The 22,739-nt window shown below is 36.1% G+C and overlaps 1 protein-coding gene across 13 annotated transcripts in view; it reads left to right on the forward strand.

Annotated features, from left to right (window-relative positions):
• Positions 1 to 20,675, forward strand: part of USP25 (ubiquitin specific peptidase 25) — a 126,006-nt gene extending 105,331 nt beyond the window's left edge. For all 13 annotated transcript variants that reach the window (XM_040980646.1, XM_040980653.1, XM_040980656.1 and 10 more), the window contains 6 exons: positions 7,231 to 7,409; positions 9,193 to 9,271; positions 12,570 to 12,649; positions 15,678 to 15,801; positions 19,822 to 20,017; positions 20,316 to 20,675. In XM_040980646.1, the coding sequence (XP_040836580.1) occupies positions 7,231 to 7,409; positions 9,193 to 9,271; positions 12,570 to 12,649; positions 15,678 to 15,801; positions 19,822 to 20,017; positions 20,316 to 20,488 (831 nt within the window). In that variant the 3' untranslated portion in view covers positions 20,489 to 20,675. The remainder of the gene's footprint in view (positions 1 to 7,230; positions 7,410 to 9,192; positions 9,272 to 12,569; positions 12,650 to 15,677; positions 15,802 to 19,821; positions 20,018 to 20,315) is intronic.
• The last annotated feature ends 2,064 nt before the right edge of the window (positions 20,676 to 22,739 follow it).

Below are 22,739 nucleotides of genomic sequence, written 5' to 3' on the forward strand. Positions count from 1 at the left end.
TAAAAATTTTAAAAATCTTCAAATCATTAGTAAATATATTTTCCCTTAATTTTCTCAATATTTAATAATAAGCTGCTTCCTTTTTTATTTTTATAAAGTGCTTTGTTAATTTATTATTATGTGTGTGAGTTTATGTCTTCATCAAAATTAATTTTGATACCCTGTGGTCACTTTAATACTTAAGGCTATTGTACCGATCTGTTCAATTTCATAACCACATGTCTCCTCCTATGAGACATTACAATATTTTCTTTTACATATTAGAAACATGTAAATTGCATATACATTTTGTCATTTAATTTAGCAATTTTGAATGTTTCAACTATCTTCCTGTATTAAGCTCCTTTTTGACAGTAATATTTCAGACATTTTCTTCATTCTTATATTCTTACCCAACTTGATCTTCATGACCTTGGAGTTCTGCTTTTGTGTTTTCATTGTGCCTTTTAGCATCTCGTGGAAAAAAAAAAAAGGAAGACTTGTACACAGTAGTATTTTTCTTTTTGGATTAGAATGATCCATTGCCCAAGTGCACCTGGTGCTGAGGTGTTTCCAAAAACACAAGGGTTGAAGTACTTGACTGTTCTAGACCGATTTTTTTTAAATGCAAGTCTCTTATCCTAATAAGATCTCATTGGAAAGGGTGGAGAACTTGGGGCTGGCACTGTAGGCTTCTATGCTTCAGCCTCCACCAGTAGAGTCAATATCCCATACAGACCTGATTGAGTGCTGGTTTCTCTGCTTCAGATCCAGCTCCCTGATAATGTGCCTGGGAAACCAACAGGTGATGTCCAAATCTTGGACTCTGGCACCCGTAGGAGTCCTGAAAGAGGCTCCTGGTTTAGGAATGACCCAGCCCCAGCTGCTGCAGCCATTTGGGGGGAGGGTGGAGAGTGAACCAGCAGATGGAGGATCCCTGTCTGTCCTTCTCTCTCTGTAAATTTTCTTTGAAAAAAAAAAAAGTCTTTAAAAATAGCCTGAAAAACTACTCTGTTAGAAAAAAGTAAGGCTAAACAGTTCTGTCCCACATTCTCAACTTTGATTGTTAAGAATGTATCCTTTTCTGCTGAAAAATTAATTTTGCATTTTCTTTTTCTAAAGGTATGTTTTATTTCGAAGGCAGATAAACTTTACCTCCTCTGCTACACTCCCCAGATTATTGCAATTCCCAAGACAGGGCCATGCCAAAGCCAGGAGCTAGGAACTCTTCTCTGGGTCTCTGATGTGGTGGCAGGGTACCCGATACTCAGCCCTCAGCTGTTCCTTCCCAAGAACATGAACAGAAAGTGGTCAAAAGCACAGAGTTGATGACACTTAATGGTATTCTAGTTCTTGTCTCTTCATCAATACTCTACCCCAAAGTAGCCATTTGCTGGGCTTCACTCCAAGTAACATGAATTTATTTAAATGTCTATACTTGGAAACTTTTACTCTAGATATCATTTTTAAGTCTCTGTTTTTACTTACTAATGTGTTATTTCATGTATGATGTTGAATATTCCCAAAATTGTAGTTTGTCCTTGTGGTATTTCATTATTTGTGTCATGTTTTCCCATTGTATTGATGATACATGCATGTATAGCACAGATGTAAATCCAAAGGGTGTGGTGGGATAGTTAGGGATTTCTGCATTAATGACGCTAGTTCCAGCAAGGAGGTAAACGTTATTAAAAATTTTAATCAGTATGATGAAGAAGCAGTTTGATAGAGAAAACAAATATGAGAAAACAGAACTGGTACCTTAAATAATTCCTAGAGAAAGCATCATTTAAATTAATAATGCTTATTATACCAAAATCTAGAAGATGAAAATTTTTCATTTTGCAATTCCCATTCCACAGTTTGAATTGTGTTAATTATTTCTTTATCATCATAGGTAAATAGACTAGTTTATACTGAAGCATTAATCCATTCATTAATAATAGAAATCAAAATATAAACAAAACTTTTACTTAATTTTTACTGTATTGTTGTGATAATTGTTTTCTGCATCAGGCTTTGTGGATGTATTCATCATTATTATTATTGTTATTATTATTTTCTGTTGAGTTTACCAGAACTTATTTAAATGTTATTCCAAAGCAGGATATCCCAGTGTTTTTCCATATTATAACCAATATGGAAATGGTAATATATACTCCAACAGTCATAAGTCTGATGTCACTGGCTGATAGGATCGATGTCTCATCTCCTCAGTTATCCATGTCCCAGACTACCTGTCACTAGCAATGACTCTGTGGATACGGATTCAGGTTTAAATTCTGGCTTTCTCACTTAGCCATTCTGGGACCTTATGTGATTTCTTAAATTATCAAGCTATGTGTTTAATTTACAAAGGAGAATTTAAAATGTTGATTAATACAAAGGGACGACCAATGTGGAGCTCTGACAGTGTATCACACAAAGGGTACAAAAATATCTGAGCCATTATTATTAAGACTTTTGTTAGCATCGTTGATGCTGGATGTTGCTGTTATTTCCAGGACTGTTGTAAAGTCTTATATGTGTGTTACTGAACATTTCTGAAGGTAATAAATCCAAATCAACAAATCAGACTGCTTTTAACTTTTAAGTATTGATGAAGGTGTTACATTACCCTCAAAATAGCTTAAGTTTATTTTTACTCCTATTGATGTTTGTTTGACAAGATGATATAGAATGTATAATTTCTTTATAAAGTGTGTTTTTTCTGATCTTTCACTGGGGAATCTTTGTGAATGTTTTAGCAGCTCATATTTATGTTGACAGTCTTTAATTCTGTACATTTTTCACATGGAGTTTATATTGTCAAGTAAAAGAAGAATTTGATATGCTAATATTATCCATTTATAATTTGCAAGTTTTGAGGTTAATAATTTATCTTTTATAAACTTACATTTGATGTCCTCTGCAGAGCTTTTGTACTTACAAAATATGGTCCTATGCAATCATTTTTACAGTTATACAAATATTTAATTTCAACATTATGATTTTACTTTTTGCTTCTTCAAATAGAATTTCTCCAAGTAACACCAAAGTAAAAATTTCACTTTTGTATCCTTTACATATTTTCTTGAATCGGCTGCATACAGCTATCTATCTATGGTGGTTTGTATTGGATTTTTGTATTGCATTGATCCTTTTTGTTTGTTTTTTATCAGTTTTGAACACTAAGCGTGTTTGTCATAAGCTCTTTCTCTTTGGTAGCAGGAATGCTTACCACATGTGCTTTTATGTAAAACGCTTTTCAAAGCCCCTTCTGCATTGATGACTTTTAGAATCACCTGCTGAGCCCTTGCATGCTCTAAGAACTGATTGTACTTTTGCATTAAGTTGATTACATTGACGTAATAATTTAGTATTAGGCAGGTACTTTTTTTTCCGCCTATCTCTTAAAGTAATTCTAGTAATTTGTCTTCCTGGGAAATCATCTGTTGAAGTGAAATTCTTTGTTGATAAAGTTATATATTTGGTAATAAGTTGAGTTCTCTTCCTTCTCCTGCTCTACTATATATAATATATAGAGAGAGGGAAACAAACAGCATTTGGTTATGAATTTGACACATTATTTCCCTGACTTTTTGTTGGTTAATTTTCTATATTTTTTAAAAAAAATTATTACTGTTTGAAATGCAGAGTTAGAAAGGGAAGGAGGAGGAGACAAGAGATCTCATCCACTGATTTGCTCCCCAGATGGCTGTGGCAGCTGGAGTTGAGCCTCTCTGATGCCAGCAGCCACAGCAGCCCTCGAGACCACATCGTACTAGCCACACCTTGGCATTTCCCTTACTTGGGGCTGGCTGGCATGGACGGGGGCTGGGGGGATATTTGTGTTAGGAGGAAAGAGGCTAAAGGAAAAGTGTGGAGACCGTGGGATTGGGCATAAAACATGGGGCGACATGTACTGTGAAATGAAGACAAATGCTGTAATTGATGAGGAGGAACCTACCTTGGGTTGTGGGGGAAGTCTGAAGGGGGGTGCCTTGACTCTGGTGTCTCTGCTTGTCCCCTCATTCTTGTAGAGGCTGTTCAGGGTAGGTGGGCATGAGTGGTAAGTTGGTAGGATTTTTTTTTTAAACCAAGGGCTCTAGAAGGAAACCACCTGCGTCTGCTTGTTGCCTTGCCTCTCTCTTCTCTCTGTGGCTCACAGTCCTCCTCCTGCCTGCTCTTGTCCTGAAATGTTGGCCATTCACCTGGTCCTTCTTTTTCTAGCTCCCTTCCTCTCCAGCCTTCCAGATTGCCTTATAATCTGTTTTGTTTTCTTTCTTTGCTTTTTACTTTTTCTGTCTTGAGAGTGTCTTTGCAGGGCTCTGAAGACAGATCTGTGTTCTGTTCCCAGATGTTCCAGTGTAGTTTCTTTCCCCTTGGAAAATGCACTTCCCTGTTTGGGGTGACTTATGTTTATTATTATTGTTATTATATAGGCAGCTGCACTGTCACACAGGTATAGTTAACACAGAGTTGGCATTAGCCTGGTCCAGCATGTCAGCCAGCTATTTGCTGGTTTTCTCCCAGCAGTTTAATGCTTGACTAGGTGCAAGGAATCCTTAACACTTGCCTGGAGCTGGGGTTCTGGGATACGATGTTAAGTGTCAATAGAAATGAGATTACAACATCATGGCTCTTAAAGACAGAGAAGTTGAATTGAGTTAAAAGAAATACCAAAAAAAAAAAAATCAAAAAACAAAACTGGGGAATGTTCTCTTTTTTTCTGTTGCTTTCATTATTTTGTTAGAAAGGGATGAAGTGGAAACATGTATTTTTGAGTTCATTTAGGGAGGATTTTTTTTTTTAGTGTATGTCAGTAAAGTTTTTTTTAATTAAAACATAATAGTGTTAGCTTGGGCAGCTATCGTTTATTTTCAGTTCCTATTTGTATTGTATTGTGGTAAGATAATAAATGGCATTTAAGATTTCAATTCACTCGAATTTGAATTCAGGCTGTATTAATGTTGTGGCATGCTTTTCATTTTTGTAAGATGGGTCCATGAGCATATGCATTTTCTTAACTATTTCAGAAATAATAGTAATAGTACTTAAGATGAAATTATACATTTATGCTGTGATTTTATAAAATAACTTAGAAAAATAGAAGTATAGGCAGAAATTATTTGGATTTTTAGAACTAAACATTTCAAAATATATAGGCAAACTAGTGTAAATCATTGGATCATCAAGGGAAATGGATAGTAAAGAATCTGACACTGGAAGAAAACTTGGGAAACAAAGACATATGTCAATTTGCTGTGAAACAAAGCTGACCTGTGTATAGGAATTCTTGATTAAAGAGGAAGAAATAAGATGCCTAGGTAACATTAAGTATGCTTGAATATCTGATGGTAACGTTAGAAAGAAATACAACTAATTCTATCACCTAATGAAAAGCAGCACATTTAATGTGGCATATGTATGGTGGTTTTATTGTGATATGTACAACAGTTAAGATAGCTTTCATCAGAGGTAGCCAAGATTATAATTATAAGGATACTGAAGTAGTAGCTTGATGCAAGCTTAACATTATGTTGACTTTACTCAATGGCAGATTTATGGAGCTCTGCTGATTATAGCAACATGGAGCATCTGTTAAGAACTTTAATAGACATGATTCTTACATAGTTTAAAAGTCATACAGTTTCTTAAAATGAAGTTTATACAAAAGGGCTGAGTGCATTTTGTGCTAGCAAAAGTGTGTGTGCGTGTGTGTATGCGAGAGAAAAAGTTCCTCCTAGAAACTTAGAAGTGCCTTTCTGCCCTTCGAAGACTTTCGACTGAAAAGCACTGCGATTTTGGCATTCACTGGAGAAAATTAGGAGAATCTTAAATGGAAAAAATCAAGAGGTGGAGGTCTAATCCTAGAGAATAAGAGGCATTTCTGTAATAGAAATCTGTTTTAAAAAGTCACAGCTCCTATTTAGATAGTAGATCAGGTGATAAATAGTACTAACGTAGTCAATACAATGTTTTTTTGGTCACACAGATTTTAATTAAAACATATATGAAATATTTATTATCCAGAGGTTGTCTTATAGTTTGGAACAATAATTGAGGCCATAACAGCAAGAAATAGTTATTGTTTGTAATCTTGTAAGTTTATTTTTAAATTTATTTAGTTTTGCTTATTAAATGAGCATGTGGTGTTTTTTTGTTGTTGTTGTTTATTTCCAAAGAAGGTTTTATAGGGCTTTAGGTAATGTATCTTTGTAATAATTAATCGCAGCACTATGATTGGGAAATATATATGTATATACAGAGTGAAAGCTATTTCTTTAACAAAGGCAGAGTGATTTTGGAATAATATCTCTTAGCTTTTAAAAACAGTTCTACCCATAGAATGATCAGTTATTGAAATCACTTATCAGCCTTCCCTTTGAAAAAAGATGGCATTTCCTAAGTAGAATATTTCATTTAATATTTATTTGCTATATTTTCCTTTCTCCTAAAAAAAATCCTCATGGGCGCTCACAAGTATATGGATGGCCAAGAATTATCTAAGGAAAGAGCATGAACTAAAGAAAAATGCATCTATAATTGAATAGTCTTAAAATCTTACATGTGGTTTGAAATATCTTCTAGTAGTAGAGCTAGAATTTAGATAGAAGCCCAACAGCAATATTCTTAAAAATGTTAATTAAGATTCTTGTGCATAGCATGGTTTGTTGTGTAAGTCTACAGATATTTTGGTCTGGTCAGATATTTTCCATATGTGTTAAAACATTAGTTGTTATTTTCTGTTAAAATTATTGATACTGCAGTGTTGGTTTATAAACAAAAAAGGTAAGCTCAAGCTTGGAGCTGATAATACTGCACGTTCATTGTTATTTCACTGGTATAATTCAAAGACTATCCAAGTAGTGAGGAGTTTATTCTGCCATTCTTAACAAGCAGTATTTCAATTCTAAACCTGATGCTGGAAGGATAAAATGGAGATTACCGTGTCCATGCTGTGATGTGTTTGAGTAGGTTTTTGATAAATTCTGATGAATTTGATAAAGTTAATCACATTATTAGCTTTACTGTGTTATTTTGCAACTTTAATTATGGGAAAATACTCATACATAAGTGAATGGACAAAGAAGGACCTGTGTGTTCTTTAGAAAATTCTGTGAAATTATTAAACTTGAAATAATGCTCTGTTATACTGCTTTGTAATACTTTAAAAATTAAATTTGACTGCAGGAAGAATTACAATTTTAACATTGAAGGAATTTAATTATAATTGACCAACATTATTGTTTTTGTTGCATTTTCTAGGCAATTAAGTTAGAGTATTCAAGATTAGTTAAGTTGGCCCAAGAAGACACCCCACCAGAAACAGATTATCGTTTACATCACGTTGTCATATACTTGATCCAGAATCAAGCACCAAAGAAAATCATTGAGAAAACTTTGTTGGAACAATTTGGTGACAGAAATTTGAGTTTTGATGAAAGGTAAGGTGAAAATGTAAAATATTTAATTCACGTGCTTCTGTTGTTTTTGTTTTATGGATACCCATTCCCATTTTTGAGACAGATAAATTGACATGTTTGGACGATGGAATGAAAGAGATGGATGTTTCACCTGCAGGTTCATTGCCTTAGCTGCTATGGCTAAGCTAGGGTTGGACTGAAGCCAGGAGCTTCATTTGTGTCTCCCACAGGAGTGTGGGAACTAAGAACTTGTGCCATTATCTGTTGCTTTCTAGGCACATTAGAAGGAAGCTATATGGGAAGTGGAACAGCCAGAGCTGGAACTAGTACCCATGAGAATTGCTGGTGTGCTAAGATTCAACTTTTCTCACTATACTACAGGGATGACCCCGCCCTATTGTAATTTTTATGTTGATATATGCAAAAACATTGTAGTAAACACAGCACAGAATTTTGCCTTGTCTAATTTTCTTGCTTTTCTAATCAAATTTGTTCTTTAGAATTTGATCTAAAAATTATTTAGAAAATTCTAATGAAGTTTAGCAGTAAGTCATGTAATCATTGTTTTAGTAAGATGTGGTGTTTTATAGAAAACAAAAGTGACTTCAAATCAGGCACAGCCTTACTGATGGGTTTGCACTTCATTGGGGGACACTGAGCAGCGTCCTTGATACTCACCTGTTAAATGGCAGTAGTCTCCCAGGTTATGAGCATCTAAAATGTCTCTAAGTATTACCACATAACTTCTGGAACCGCAGTCATCTTTCTGTAAGAGTCATTGGGTAAAATTTTTAATTGTGAACACAAGTAATAATTAATGAAACATTTGGCAAAAAAGCTTATGATGGTGTTATTTATTGGGTTTACCCAAACATATTTTTTCTTAGGAACTACCATAAACCTAATAAGGTTAAATATTTAAACATAAGTAACTAGAATGAATAGCATTTAAGAAACATAGGTTCTGGGGTTGAGGGTTCAAATAATGGGTTTTTAGTGTATGGAAACATTTAAGATGCATCCTTGGAATTCATTATTACAATATTTCAAGTCTGGAATAAACTGTTCTCATGTATCAGTTTTAAAATGTGTAGATGAAGCAAATGGAAGAAAAAAAATTTAGAATCCAAGTGTAAGATCGCATGAGATAATAGAAGTGAATGAACAGTATGCAGTGGACACTTGTGTGCTCACTGGATTTGGTGTGTCTGTTAGGAGTATGAGCTTCACCTGTGTTGTCACATGACTGACTTATGAGTTCTTTTGTTGTGGCCATAAATGCACTACGTTCTAATGATTGTAGAATGTTGAATTTGGGGAAGAGGTTAAGAAGTTATCACATAGGCTTTTCAGCCCTTTAAAATGATCAGTCCTGAGGACCTTAATTGATTAACCATTTTATATGTAGCATCTCTTTTACTTAAAAGATTTACATGCCTGTGATTAAATATATTTTGCAGCACATTGCTTTTTTCCCCCATTTTCTCCTTTTTATATATGAGAAGCAGGGAAGCACAGAGAGAGGGAGCCAGAGTAAGCACTGCCCAGAACAAAGTCTTAGAAAACCACATGCAAACAAAATAAGTACATTTGAATGTAATTATTAATCCTCTCTTTGTAAATATCCAACACTGATTGAAGAAATAGATCCCATTTAGGCTTCTATGAGGGAATTTTCTTAAAGCTACTGTTCCATAAAGAGAGACTTTGCTTTTGTGTATGTTTGGTAGTTGAGTTGTGTTTCAGTGTTTTTGACTTCATAGATTTTGGTTTGAATACATAAATGTTTTTCTTTTATTTGTAGGTGTCACAACATAATGAAAGTGGCACAAGCTAAACTGGAAATGATAAAACCGGAAGAGGTAAACTTGGAGGAATATGAGGTAATGTGATTTTTGAGAGACTGAACTGTAGATTGAGGTGATCTGTTTATTGATTTCCTCTGTTTTCAGCCTTACTAACTTTGATATTTGGCCATGATACCTAAAGATTAAACATCTAAGTCACTTTTATGAATGATTAATTTTTTAGTTTTTAAAGCCAAAAAAGAAATTTGTTTTCCCCAAGCGTTCCCAATCAACAGGCCAAAGCTTAGAACCATCCAAGTCTTCCCCTGGGGGTGGCTGGAACCCAGTTATTTGAATGTGTGTTAGCAGGAGACCAGGAATGGGAGACGAGTCAGGGTCTCTGGCTCAGGGACACTGATGTGAGGTATGACTGTCCCCAGCTGTGTGTTTTACACCAGAGGAAGCAAGGGGCAGAGAGAGAACATTATCTAAGTCTTTCATAGCAAGAAGTTGATAACTTAGCTAACAGAACCTGTGTACTTCACCATACTGCGCTAAAGTTACACTGTATTCTCTGTGTTTCCTCCACCATTTTGTTGGGAAGTTAGAAGCTTGTTATGGTCATCTCTATTTTATGTCATATTTTTGTTTTGCTTTATGAGGCAGTGATAGATGTGAGAGAACACAGACACAGAAGCCTGCTTGCAGGCTGTCCTGTGCACAACTGCCTCTCTGCATTGACACCGACGCTGAAATCAGCACTTTATTGTAATTGACCCATGTGCCCTCCAGCTTTTATATATTAACTTTACACACTGTAATTGTGTGTAAATATATAACTTTAAGTTGATTTCTTTAAGTTGATTGCTTCCTTTGATTGCTTCTATTTACAAATTTAGTTTGGATTTTCTTTCTTTTAAAATTTGTTTTTATTGCAAAGTCACATATACCTACAGGAGGAGAGGCACAGGAAGATCTTCCATCGGATGATTCACTTGCCATGCAGCCTGTGCAGTGGCCAGAGATGAGCCAATCTGAAGCCAGGATCCCTTGAGCTTCCTCCAGGTCTCCCATGTGGGTGCAGGGTCCCAAATCTTTGGGCTGCTTTCCCAGGCCACAAGCGGGGAGTTGAATGGGAAGCAGGGCCCATATGGAATGCTGGTGCATTCAAGGGTGAGGACTTTAGCCTCTAGACTACCGCATCGGGCCCCAAATTTAGTTTGGATTTTCTAAAATATTACTATAGAAGAGCAAAGATAAACACTCATATGAAAAGTCTGCACTAACCTGTAGTGTAAGCTAAAGCAGTTGATCAAAGAGCATGTCTGAAATAAAAAACAAAACACAATAAAACTACAGTAAATGCACAGAAAAGGGAAACATAATTCATTGTTTATAGATTTTAAACCTAGACATTCAAAGAAAATTTGCAAATAAAAGTTCTTAAGTGAGAGACAGGCAGTGTGAAAAGATAGTACTGGTTTCTAAATACAGTAAGAATTACAAAATAAAACTTAACAAATATTACACCATTTGCAATAGTTCCTTGAAACTAAGGAATGTACAGAAATAATTTTCATTCAGTTCTTTTGAAGATTTTATATAAAGTCACAAAGTGTCATGTTTCACAGATGAGATTTAAGAGCCTTGCGGTGCTTTCCCACCCCTCCTCCCCACATTGCCCGCATGCTTTGATTTCACTTCACAGTCACAGGCTTAACACTCCGTATCAAAACATACCAATGATATTTGCAGAACTGGATATAATTTTCTTCCAAATGATTTATAGATTCTGTACATTCCAAGGGAAAATGCCAGTAGCGTATTTTATAGAGTTTTATAATCTGCATGAAAATTTTATAGGAATAAGATCATAATCTAAAACAGTCATAAGACTAACATACAGTCTTCACTATTAGATCTTTATAATTTTAAAATTATTACAGTTGAGCTAGAGGGCCTGAATTGTAACATTGTAGATTAAACTGCAGTTTCTGAGACCAGCACCCTATCCTGGTCTTGGCTACTTAGTTTCTGATCTAACTTCTCTCTAGCTTGAATGGGCAAGTAGCTGAAGACAACCCAATTTCTTGGGCCCCTGCCGCCACTGGGGTGTAGTGTGGAGTTCCCCGTTCCTGCATTCGGCTTGGTCTGACCCTGCCTGTTGGCAGCCAGTTAGAGTTAACTAGCAGATGAAGACTCTTCTTCCTCTTCCTCTCCTTTCTTTCCCCTCTCCATGCTGTTCCCACCCTTCTCTGTCTCTGCCTAGAGAGACATTCTACTGCCATTCTACTTTTCAAACAATAAATTAAGAAATAAATGTCTAAAGAGACATCTTCATTGAAAGGATTAAGAGGAGATCAATTCAACATCTCAGTAAATGCATTTTCAAACCTTAACATTTGAGATTAAATAAAAATTAAAAACCACTTTTCTGTATATTCTTTGTATGGGCTTTTACTGGTGTGTATATAAGAGCCTTGCCACTTTCCTCTCAGTATTCTGTTTTACATTAATCCTTTATTGTGTCCTACTTATTTTGATCACATCAAATTTCTTATTAAATAAGTTGACAAAATCTTGTAAACTTAAAAGTTTTATGGTATCATCTCAAAACCATCCTGCCCTATTTTGTGCCCACATAATGGTTTCTTTTCTGGGGAGGGAAGACCGGTGGAATATGAACAGCTCACCTTTCATCTTATATCAAGTGTAAAAATTATTTGGCTACCACACGGAAAATGGTATTTAGCACAAAGTTAGAGACTAAATATAATATCTTTATTTCAGGGTCTTAAAATTCTGTATCAACCATGTTTAAGTCAGTATTAAGAGAACAAATTCCGTTATTCCTGCCCTTAAGTGTGGTGATATGTATACATTCTCCCAAATCCCAGAAGAGTTTTTAAGCATCAGTGTAACACTCAAAATGCCTTGAATTTTGTAGTATTTCAAAATTAGGAGTGCTCCTCTTCTAGGATTCTTGAGACTTAGCTCAGGGTGAGGATGCTCGATCCATGAAGAAATTCCAAAATATGAGAAAAATCCAAAGTCTGGAATTCTGTATTTCCATCCATTTTAGTTATGGAAATCTTATCCTATACTATATTAAAATTTTAATAATTTTGTTTTATATGGAAGAATTTTTGAAAGAAAGAACTGATTGATTGCTCTGCTTTTTTCTCACAAGATCTTTGTTTAATTTAGTAATGGCTAATATGTACATTTCATTTGGTTAATCTGTTGTCTTTGTCAGAAAGCAAAGTTTGATTTAGATGTAGTTTATCCTAATTTTGACTTTTATGTTTCTACTAATTCAGATAGTAGAAGAGTATGTTCACTTTTTAAAAAGTTTAATTGAAATTTTAAAATCTGTGTTTTGAATTTTCATTAGGAGTGGCATCAGGATTATAGGAAATTCAGGGAAACCACTATGTATCTTATAATTGGACTAGAAAATTTTCAAAGAGAAAGGTAAGGTAAAATTGCTAAGTAAAATTGTTTACTTTTTAATCAGTTTTGCTTATGATTTCACATGTGCAATAAATAAACTGTATTAATAGTTGTGGATATATAGAGAAGATATATGTTCAGTACAAGGAGTCTCTACATATCTCACAGGAAATACACTTTCCATTTTAAATTAAATCTGCAAAGTTAGCATTTGTATCTTATTTTCAGTCAGCTCTTAAATAACATTTATAGTAAATAAATGTTCAGTAACATTGACTTCATATTATTGACTCTGTAGGCAGTCAGTATCTTTGAACTTCCAAGTACCATGAGAAGTGATATTTTAAACACATTTCTGAGTAGTTTATTTATTTAAAGAATTTTTACCTTAGAAACCATAATATCATAAATTTAATTGTTACTATTAAAATTTTAGTGACAAAATGGAATTTTTTTTTCTGGAGTTGTACTGTTCAACATGGTGGCAAGCAGCCATTAAAGATAAAAATTTAGTTTGTCAGTTACAGTGTCCAAATTTCAGATGTTCAGTAGCCATATAAAGCTAGTGATTATTGCATTGATTAGTTTAGATGTAAAAAAAGTTTCACACACCATTATAAAAAATAGTTTAGGACAGAGTATTTCCAGGGCACAGTGCTAGCTCTCATTTTTATGATTATCAAGACTCTATGATACCAAGATTTTACATGCTGGCACACAAACGGTAAACTGGTATTTAATGTGGCATCCAAATGCCTGAAATAAGTTTTTATGTTATTTCTGTGCTGATTCAGTTTGGCATGTAAAATAGAAGACTTCTTTGGTTCATCTTGTGTAAAATATTGTATCAAAGTTTTTACTGCTTTAATAGGAATATTCAAGTTCAGTGTTAGGACTTCTGAGATTTGTGTTGATGTAAGGAAAATCTTAATATGATTCAACAATGTACTGGTGTCTTAGATCAAAGCGGCATTTTAGTTTTACAAAGAATGAGAATGTAGTAGCTTTGTTAAGATCATATAACAATGGAGAAGAATAGTAAAATGGACATGCCTGTATTCTAGAATAAAATAATTAACTCAGATAAGTACAGAATGTGCTACTTCATATCACGTGCTGACAGTAATGTCTGTTTGGCTTCTTATATAACTTCTGTTTCAGTTGTTTACAGTTAATTTGTTCATTTGTTTGAAAACTTTAAAATAGTTTGGATTTATGTTTAAATGCCATAACTTGTCATTTATAAATTCAGCAAACTGATATTTTGATATAGTAGGTGTTCATTAAATTGGAAGCATCAATTAGAAATTTGGAAGGGTGGCAAATAATATTTATGGACTGTGAAAAAAAAGGTATCAGATTTATCACCTCAAATACAGAGGATATCATAACTCCTATGTATAAAATATTATCACAAAATTCATCAAACAACCCAAAACTTTGATTGGAGTACTTACTGATGAAGAATCCAACTTGTCAGTTGTGTGAATAGTGTAGTGAAATCTTGCATTTAGAAAACACAACTTTAGACTAGTGGTGTGGCCGTAGTTTTACAGCGTGATGGAAAATGGAAGAACCTGCCTCTCAAAAAAAAAAAAAATTCTAATTTTGCTTAGGTAAGAATGTGGTAAACAGGATTATTGAAGCTTATTTTAAATTTATTTGAATGTATATTTGTAGAAACTTTGAATTTTGATAAAATGTGGAGCGTTGTGTGCACCTCTGTAGAAGACTGTGGCTTCTGAGCTGCTCCTGGGGTGGTGGCTCCAGTGCATTAAGCTACATATGTGTAAGCGTAAAGGTCATTCAGGAGACACCTAACAGGAAATGTTATAACTGTACAAAGACAAGACAGATGTGCCTGTTACTTATTAAGTGAAAACCCACCCTGACTTAATGTGTACAGTAGGATTTAATGTTCGTTTCTTACTTCGTAAACAAGAAGTCTTTAGTTGAGGTTGTCCACTAAGTAGAATCATGTTATTTCTGTATTCAAATTATTCATAAATGATTAAAATGAATTTACTTCATTTGCATACTTCAGTTTTATCAGCAGTGTGTACATTAATTTTTTGGCATTATTTTAACATGTAAGATATTAAATAGATCTGTTTTGAAGGTAAGTGCATGAAATGAATAATCAAGTATAAAATTGATAATAAATTATGTTTGTGTTGAGTCATTTTATTTTGCTTCTTGGGATCTGTGTTTACCTGCTTTAGTCTGTGAGAATCTATGATAATGATCATAACAGCCAACGCAGAGGAGACACTGTGAATAGTTTTCATATTTTAGGTGTATTTACATGTGACTCAGTATTTTTTCCTCTACTTTGTTAGGACAAGGTAATTATTTTATAGGCAAACATAATACTGCATTGAAAGGTTTCCTTTTCACTATGAAATCTCCTTTGACCTCTGAAACATCTGTCATCTGCATTACCAGAACACAGAAGCCTACTTGATCAGATATTTTTGTTAATTTTTACCTTGATTTGGAATCATTTTTCTACCTTTGTACATTCTCTACCTTATCTTGATATTTTGCATTGTATCTTTTGCATTTCTTCAGCGACTAGAAATGTGTCTGCTTGAACAAAAACTCTGAAATTGTCACTGAATGGGCCAGCTGGTTTGTGATCATTAGACAGAATAACATGTTGTTACAGTCACAGAATAAATAATAATGTCTATTCAACAAAGAGATTGTTGTCTTTCCAATCAGGCCTAATTTTCAGTCTAAATAGAACTCGTCCTGAAAATCAGTACTGAAGAAGGACCTGAATTTATTAATAATTCTCTCTTCCACTTTTTTTTTTCAATTCCTAGCTTCTATTATGTTTTACTTTTTTACTTTGAAGGTATGACTGTATTTGGGTTTCAGAATTTCTTTCTAAATATATAGATTGTCTTAGACATAAAGTACATGAGGTGACATTGTTACAATATGTTACCTATCTAAAAATGTATATGCTTAAAATATCTCACAATTATAGTTGACTTTATAAAGATGTAGAAGTAATAGTGTATGTTTCTTTTTAATTTGTAAGTTATATGGATTCCTTGCTGTTCCTCATCTGTGCTTATCAGAATAACAAGGAACTGTTATCCAAAGGCCCGTACAGAGGACATGATGAAGAACTGGTGTCGCATTACAGAAGAGAATGTTTGCTAGTAAGTCAACACATATAAGACACGTTTGTTATTTGGCCTTGCTTTCGGAAGGGTTTTCCAGTGCATCTAATGATTTACTACTCATTCTGATGGGTATAAATTGGATATATAACCTGGAGACGGTAAACACCTTTATCTCCTCTTCATAGACATGAGTGCTGCCAATGGTAAACCAGAAATTTTCGCAAGAAGGGATAATTTTCTTTACATTTTTACATTCATGTTTCTTAATCACATTAACATTCACTTTTTTATGGGAGAAAAGTTGCAAAGATCATTTAGAGACATTCTTGAAAACAAATCACAGAGTTTTCTGAGGTTTAATAAATGGTATTATACTTGATTTGTGTGATGTCAGAGGAGTTGCTATCACATACTCTCGTTCTTTGGACCTGGTGGTATAATAGTTTCTTTCCTCAGATGTTTTCAGGATTTGATCAAATACCACCATTGTTAATATGCCTGAAAAATTATTTTTAACAGTATTTTGTGACCATTACCTCTAGCTGCCTAGATAACTTTATTCATGTTCCTTGAATGAGCTGCCCTCTTGATTTAAATCACAAATTCCATTTTATTAATTTTTATTGTATTTTATTCTCAGGTATCTTAGCATCACTATCTCTGTATTTTAACTTCTAATTTTTTTCTAGCTAAAAATATAGAGAAAAACAATGATATTCACAAATATTTCTTGAACTTACATGGTTTAAGGACACTTAACCTAGATGATAGTGTTGGTGAAATATTTAGTTTCAGTAGAACTACACCGTGTGCACTAATTTTGGTGCAGGATATGTTTAAAATGTTTGAAGGAGAACATCAGAAGTTTGTGATTTCTCCCTTTTTCTCTTAGCTGATTTTACTTCATTTGAATGCATTTTAAGAATTAAATTGCTGATGGTTTGTACTCATTCAGTGTCGCTGTCCCGCAGCGATGGACTTGGTACACAGAGCTGATAATATTCCACCAAGTGTCCTCATTCACATGCTGTCCATTCAACATGTTCTCATACAAATGATATCCAATCAGTTATATAAAAGGTATCCATTTGGTCATTCTCATACAAATATTATCCAATCACTTGTAATCCTGTGCTCGCTGACCTTCCAGGATCATAATTACAATTCAGTATATTATTATTAATTTTACCAGTTTCAAAGGTTTCTCAGTCTGCCTCCCAAGAAAAACACCTGAATGATATGTAATTCATCCTAACAAATAGAGACAACGTCACACTTGAAAGTGTGACAACAATCGTTATTCTACTGAAAACACTGGATTCTTTGTGAAAATATTTTAGTAAAATTGATTTTAAATACAGCCCAGCCTTTATGTTTGATTGGTAACATGTTCAGAAACGGTAGAATGTTTCCCTTACTGTTCCCAGATGTATTAATAAGAAACCAAATTGGAAGCCTGCCGCAGCTGGCATTCTGGGAAGCAAGCATCTCAAGCTGTGCCATCCAACCCACATGGAGGAATTTTTAAGCGAAACCCCTAGGGTATAATTTTTCTATATTCCTTTCGTATTATTCATGTGTTTATTTCCTGAATACCAGCTTCCGAGGCATATTTTCTTGTCCAAAAGAACTCCATCTTGTGAAGGACGTACACACATAATTTGTTTTGGTGTAAGATCTTTAGCACTAAGTACACAAAATAGGATAAACGCTAATTTGCCTCTGCATGAATAAATTGGGAAAGAATAAGAAAATTCTAGCTGAAGGGACACCGTGTGTAAAGAACTCGCTATAATACAGCCAACACCGTGTGTAAAGAACTGTAGTTGAACTTGTGGTGACTCTGTTATGAATGAGTGAAATTATCATAGTTGACACATGTTGTAAGACTGTCAGGAAGCATATCCGCCATGATAGTGAGTCCATGCCAGTGTGTGATCTCTTTTGTTGTGTTTTTTAACAAAATAATTCTGGCAGTGCTATAAGAGAAAATGGAATGGAAAAAAAGAGATTGAAGTCAAAAGCTTTTTTTTTTTTTTATTAATTGTACTGCATTATGTGACACAGTGTTATGGGCACTGGGATTCCTCCCCTCTCCATCCCTGAACCCTCTCCCCATGGTGGATTTCACCACCTTGTTGCATTACCACAGTTCAAATTCAGTTGTGGTTCTTTCATTGGAAATATTTACCAAGTATAAAGTCCAGTGTCTTATTATCTTAGTGGGTTCGGCGATTTCTTGGTGAGACCATCTCTGGTCTGAAGGTAAGTGCAGCTAAGCTTCATCCCGAAAGATTAAAGGCCCCGACATGCCCTCAACAGCCATTTACAACCTCATAGCATCAATTGACATGACATTGATTAATAGTATGTTGATGGGAAGATGTGGTTTCTTAACTACATCCTGTGGAAGTCAAAAGCTTTTAAAGAGATTAACATGGAGGAAGTGGGGAGAGAACCTCATTAAGGTGGAAGTACAATGAAATGAAGGTATAGAATATGGTAAAGGAAAATGAAGGACACTATTATTATATGAATAAGATTCTGTCGTTTACATTTCAGACTCTCAAGGACAGTGTTGAATTAAACAATGTATTTAAGATCTAGTTAGGACATCTTTGCCATGAACGTTCATAATAAGTTTATTTAAATATATATGGCTCAGTGGTAGACAATATCTTTTTAAGTTATCCTTAGGGTATGAAAAGGAGATAATACTGTTTTTGTTTTTATATAAATATCTGCAACTAAGTGATTGAACTAAGTTATTCAAGATTGAATAATAACTTAATGGTCTGGTTGGACTTTTGGTACAAGCTTCTTTTCAAAGGCAAAATGAATTTCCTAAGATTTGTACAATTTAATAGTTAAATTTTTGCATTCAAAATTCAGCTTTAAAAATGATACTTATTCAACAAACATACGATTTCAAGTATGGACACTTAAATATTATAACTTATTATAAATCTGTTTTGTTAGTCACGTGTGTGTGTGTGTGAGTGTGTATTTTGTCTCATTGACTTCTCTGTTTTACAAATTAAGGGCAGCACTCTATGACTTCAATTTCAGTCTACCACTTGTTTTTATAAATAAATAAAACTGTTGAAATGCAAGCATGTCCCTTACATATAACTTAGCTGTGTTTTTTTGCAACAAATGGCAGAGTTGAATATTTGCAATAAACTATGTGGTCCTTGAGCCCTGAAATATTTCTGTCAGGCCCCTTATAGAAAAGATTACCCCTCCTTATACACAATTATAAGCTCCACGAGAGTTTTCTCTATGACTCACTTGGGTACCTTCTTCTGGAACAGTTTCTGGTACGTGGATTATAGTCAGTAAGAATTGGTTGTAAGTAATAAGTGAATTGATAATCTGTTTATTTTTCTATCAAAGAATAACAACTGCCTTCTGGAGATGTGATTCTGGATTGCGAATTTATTTTAAAATCATTTTGCCTGCGACGACTATAAATGGGCTATGGCTTGTGTTCAGGTCACTCCCCTTCCAAACCAGCTTCCATCTCATAAGCCTGGGAAAGCAGCAGATATCTTCGATGCCTGAGCCCCTGCACCGTGTGGGAGACACGGAGGCTCCTAGCTCCTGACTGGGTTCTGGCCCAGCATCATCTATGATAGCCATTTTGGAGTAAACATGTGGATGGAAGATCTTTGTCTCTTCCACTCTCTCCGTAACTCTGTCTTGCAAGTAAATAGAATGAAATCTTGAATACATGGAAAATTTTGGCTTGTAAAATTTCAAAATTGAAGGAAGTCAGTCTCTGGACTAAAATGCCCATCCCTTCTAGTGAGATAATCAAAGCATTTATAGTTGGACATAAACTTCAAAAGCACAATATTTTCATCAATTTTGGTTTTTGTTTCTGTGATTAAATGCAATTTTTAAAAAGAGCTTTGACTGCTAGATTGCGGTAGTTTTTACTGATGATGACTTGGTATTCTTTGTGAGCTCATATTGTTTTCAGTAATAAGACTTACAGGTGTGTTATGTAATTACAAAAGGAAACAAAAACATTCTTTTTCTCGTTACATTAAGAAATTAAATGAGCAGGCTGCAGAACTGTTTGAATCCGGAGAGGATCGAGAAGTCAACAATGGCCTAACCATCATGAATGAGTTCATTGTCCCATTTCTGCCCTTGTTACTGATCGATGAAATGGAAGAGAAGGACATCCTTGCTGTGGAAGATATGAGGAACCGATGGTGTTCCTACCTTGGACAGGAAATGGAATGTAAGTTTCAAGCATGCCAGTGGGCACTGGATTTGCTGGTATTGAAAGCAGTGAAAACTAAATGCTAGCTATTTTTGATTTTTATCATTTTTGTCTTCTGTAATATTTTTACATTTCTAATTTACCAAACTGAGCACATTAATGTTGCCCTTCATATATTCACCTAGTCCCTTCAGGGAAGTTATTTTCTTTGTTTGAAAGGAAATATCAACTAACCGTGGCGGGTTAGTAAAGCTTATTGAAGACACTCATCAGATAATTTCTGACTTCGGTTACATCTAGTCATTTGTATTTACAGCAAACCTCCAAGAAAAGCTGACAGATTTTCTGCCCAAACTGCTTGACTGTTCAACGGAAATTAAGGGTTTCCACGAACCGCCGAAGTTACCTGCTTATTCCACGCATGAACTCTGTGAACGATTTGCCCGAATCATGTTGTCCCTCAGTCGAACTCCTGCTGATGGAAGATAAACTGCACACTTTCCTTAAATACACTGTACAAACTTTTTTAGTTCTTAACCCTTGCCTTCCTGTCACAGGGTTTGCTTGTTGCTGCTATAGTTTTTGACTTTTTTTAATTTTAATAACTGCAAGAGACAAAATGAATATACAGACTTCTAGCCAGATGACAGATAATAAAGCTGGGAATCGCATGGCATTCAGACTTTGTTTTAACCACAATTGGTGTGTAATTACAAAATCATTGATTTTAATAAGGTAAAACTACGCTTTTGCCACCTTCTGGTACAGTGTTACATTGCTTTTATCTTTTTCTTTTATTTATTTTTTTTATAAAATTTTATTTTGACAATCTTTACATAGTTAATTAGGGAAAGGGGGTATTAAGGGAGAAGGCCCACCCAATTTCCCACCCTCCCCAGGTCTCGGATGTAGGGCATACTCTGAGGTTCTTGCTCAAGTGGTTTTGATATTGCAACAGTTAAGAATTGCTGTCAATCTTGCCACTCCAAGCACTATGAGGTCTTTGAAAAATCCACTGATTGACATAGTCCATCATAGCTGAGATGGTTGGTTGACCTGTTCTGTCTTCTCTCTTTTCTTCGTTAGGGTTCTGAGTCCAGCATTTAGATTAGGAAGACCTCCAAAAAAGCTTCTTGTATGTGCTAACAAGTACAGGGCCTGGCACCATCCATCGCCCCAATCAGCTGGTGGTTGCAATTGCTGGGTTGGTTCTGTTTTCACTCCCGACTTCCACTGGAACCAATGGGTGTTGCAGTCCAGCCTGGTTCTGCCCAGCACATACTTGGCCCTCACATAAACCAGTGGGAGCTGCAGCCTAGTTGGAGCAACCCACAATAACCCCCACCAGGCCCACCCCCTACCCTGGTTTGCCAGTAAGTGTAGCAGTAATCCAGTCTGTTCCACATCCCATTCCACCCCAGCCGCTATCTTTCTTTTATGTCCTGTGGAATTGGTAACCCAAGAGGGATGAGCCCACTATTTCCCTCCCAGGCCTCTCCCACTCCCAGATTCCAGCTGATGCTGTGGCTAAGCCCAAACAACCCTCGCCCACTTTAATTTTGTTTGCAGCAGTAGGAATAATCCGCCCAGCCCGGCTTTTCCCTGATCTAGTCCACATGAGGTGCACAGGTGTGGTAGCCCTGCTTAGTCTGGTCTGCCCCCATCCCAGCCTATGCTCTCCTGCGGAAGTAGCTGTCCAGCAAAGGAACCCTCCTTTATTCCCCTGCCAGCTCTGCCCACTTCCTTTCTTGTTCTCAGGCTGGTTGGGCGCTGCGGTCCCTTCCGGTACAGGCAACCTCACCTCAGCATTCCGTATTGTGCACTAGTCTTTGTTGCGACCGAACCTGGTTTGACCCACACTGGTGCCTGGATTTGCCAGTGGATGACGTGGACAGATTCAGCCTGGTCTCACCCCATGTCTGCCAATTGTATGCCAGTGTGTAGCTTTCCATGGCTTTTTCTGGGCTGTTTCCTATCATGTTTCTTGCGCTTACCTGTCGGGTCTGTGTCCTGCCAGAGGAGTTGCCCAGGCTCCTCCATCAGAACCTCTCCCAACGCCAGGTTTCACGCTTACCAGTGGGTCCATGAGCCAACCCTATTCAGTCCTCCTCCTGTCATAGCAGGAACAGTGGCTTTTCCTGACTGGCCTTCAACCCAATCTGGTTCTTGCTGTTGGATGTTTCAGCCCAGCCATGGTTTGTCCGTACCCACATATGGCTCAGTAGGAGTTTGAGACCTTGCCTAGTCCATCGCACATCTGCCCTGGTCCTCCAGGACACCACTGGGTGTTGGGGTCCGGCCCAGTTCGGTGCATCCAATCCCAGTCCACACTTGTGCCAAGGGAGACTACAACTGTTTCCAGATCAGAACGCAGCCCCCCCTTCCAGGCCATGCGCCTCTTGGTGGGAACCTCAGCCCAGCTAGTGTTGTCCCCTTTGCTCCCCAACCGGGTCTGTTCCCAGCCATAGATCACTTGCCTGTCAGTGGATGCCCTGACTCAGCTTGGCCCAGCCCCTCCCCTGTCCCAAACTCTGCCTTAGACACTGTGGCTTAGAGTCCCTGGCTCGCGCAGACCAGTAGGCACAAGAGCCTTGCTCGGCATGACCTCTGCTCCCTCCTGGTTTCTAGTTTTACTTGTGGGCTAAGGTTTGCTCAGTTGTGCCTGATCTACTCTGTTCCATTACCAGTTGACACATTAGCCAGCTGTTGGAGCTCCAACAGCTCCAAGCCATAGCTTCTG

The sequence above is a fragment of the Ochotona curzoniae genome, unplaced genomic scaffold, assembly GCF_017591425.1.
Source record: "Ochotona curzoniae isolate NIBS_2020 unplaced genomic scaffold, NIBS_Ocur_1.0 contig_3498, whole genome shotgun sequence".
NCBI classification, from domain to species: domain Eukaryota; kingdom Metazoa; phylum Chordata; class Mammalia; order Lagomorpha; family Ochotonidae; genus Ochotona; species Ochotona curzoniae.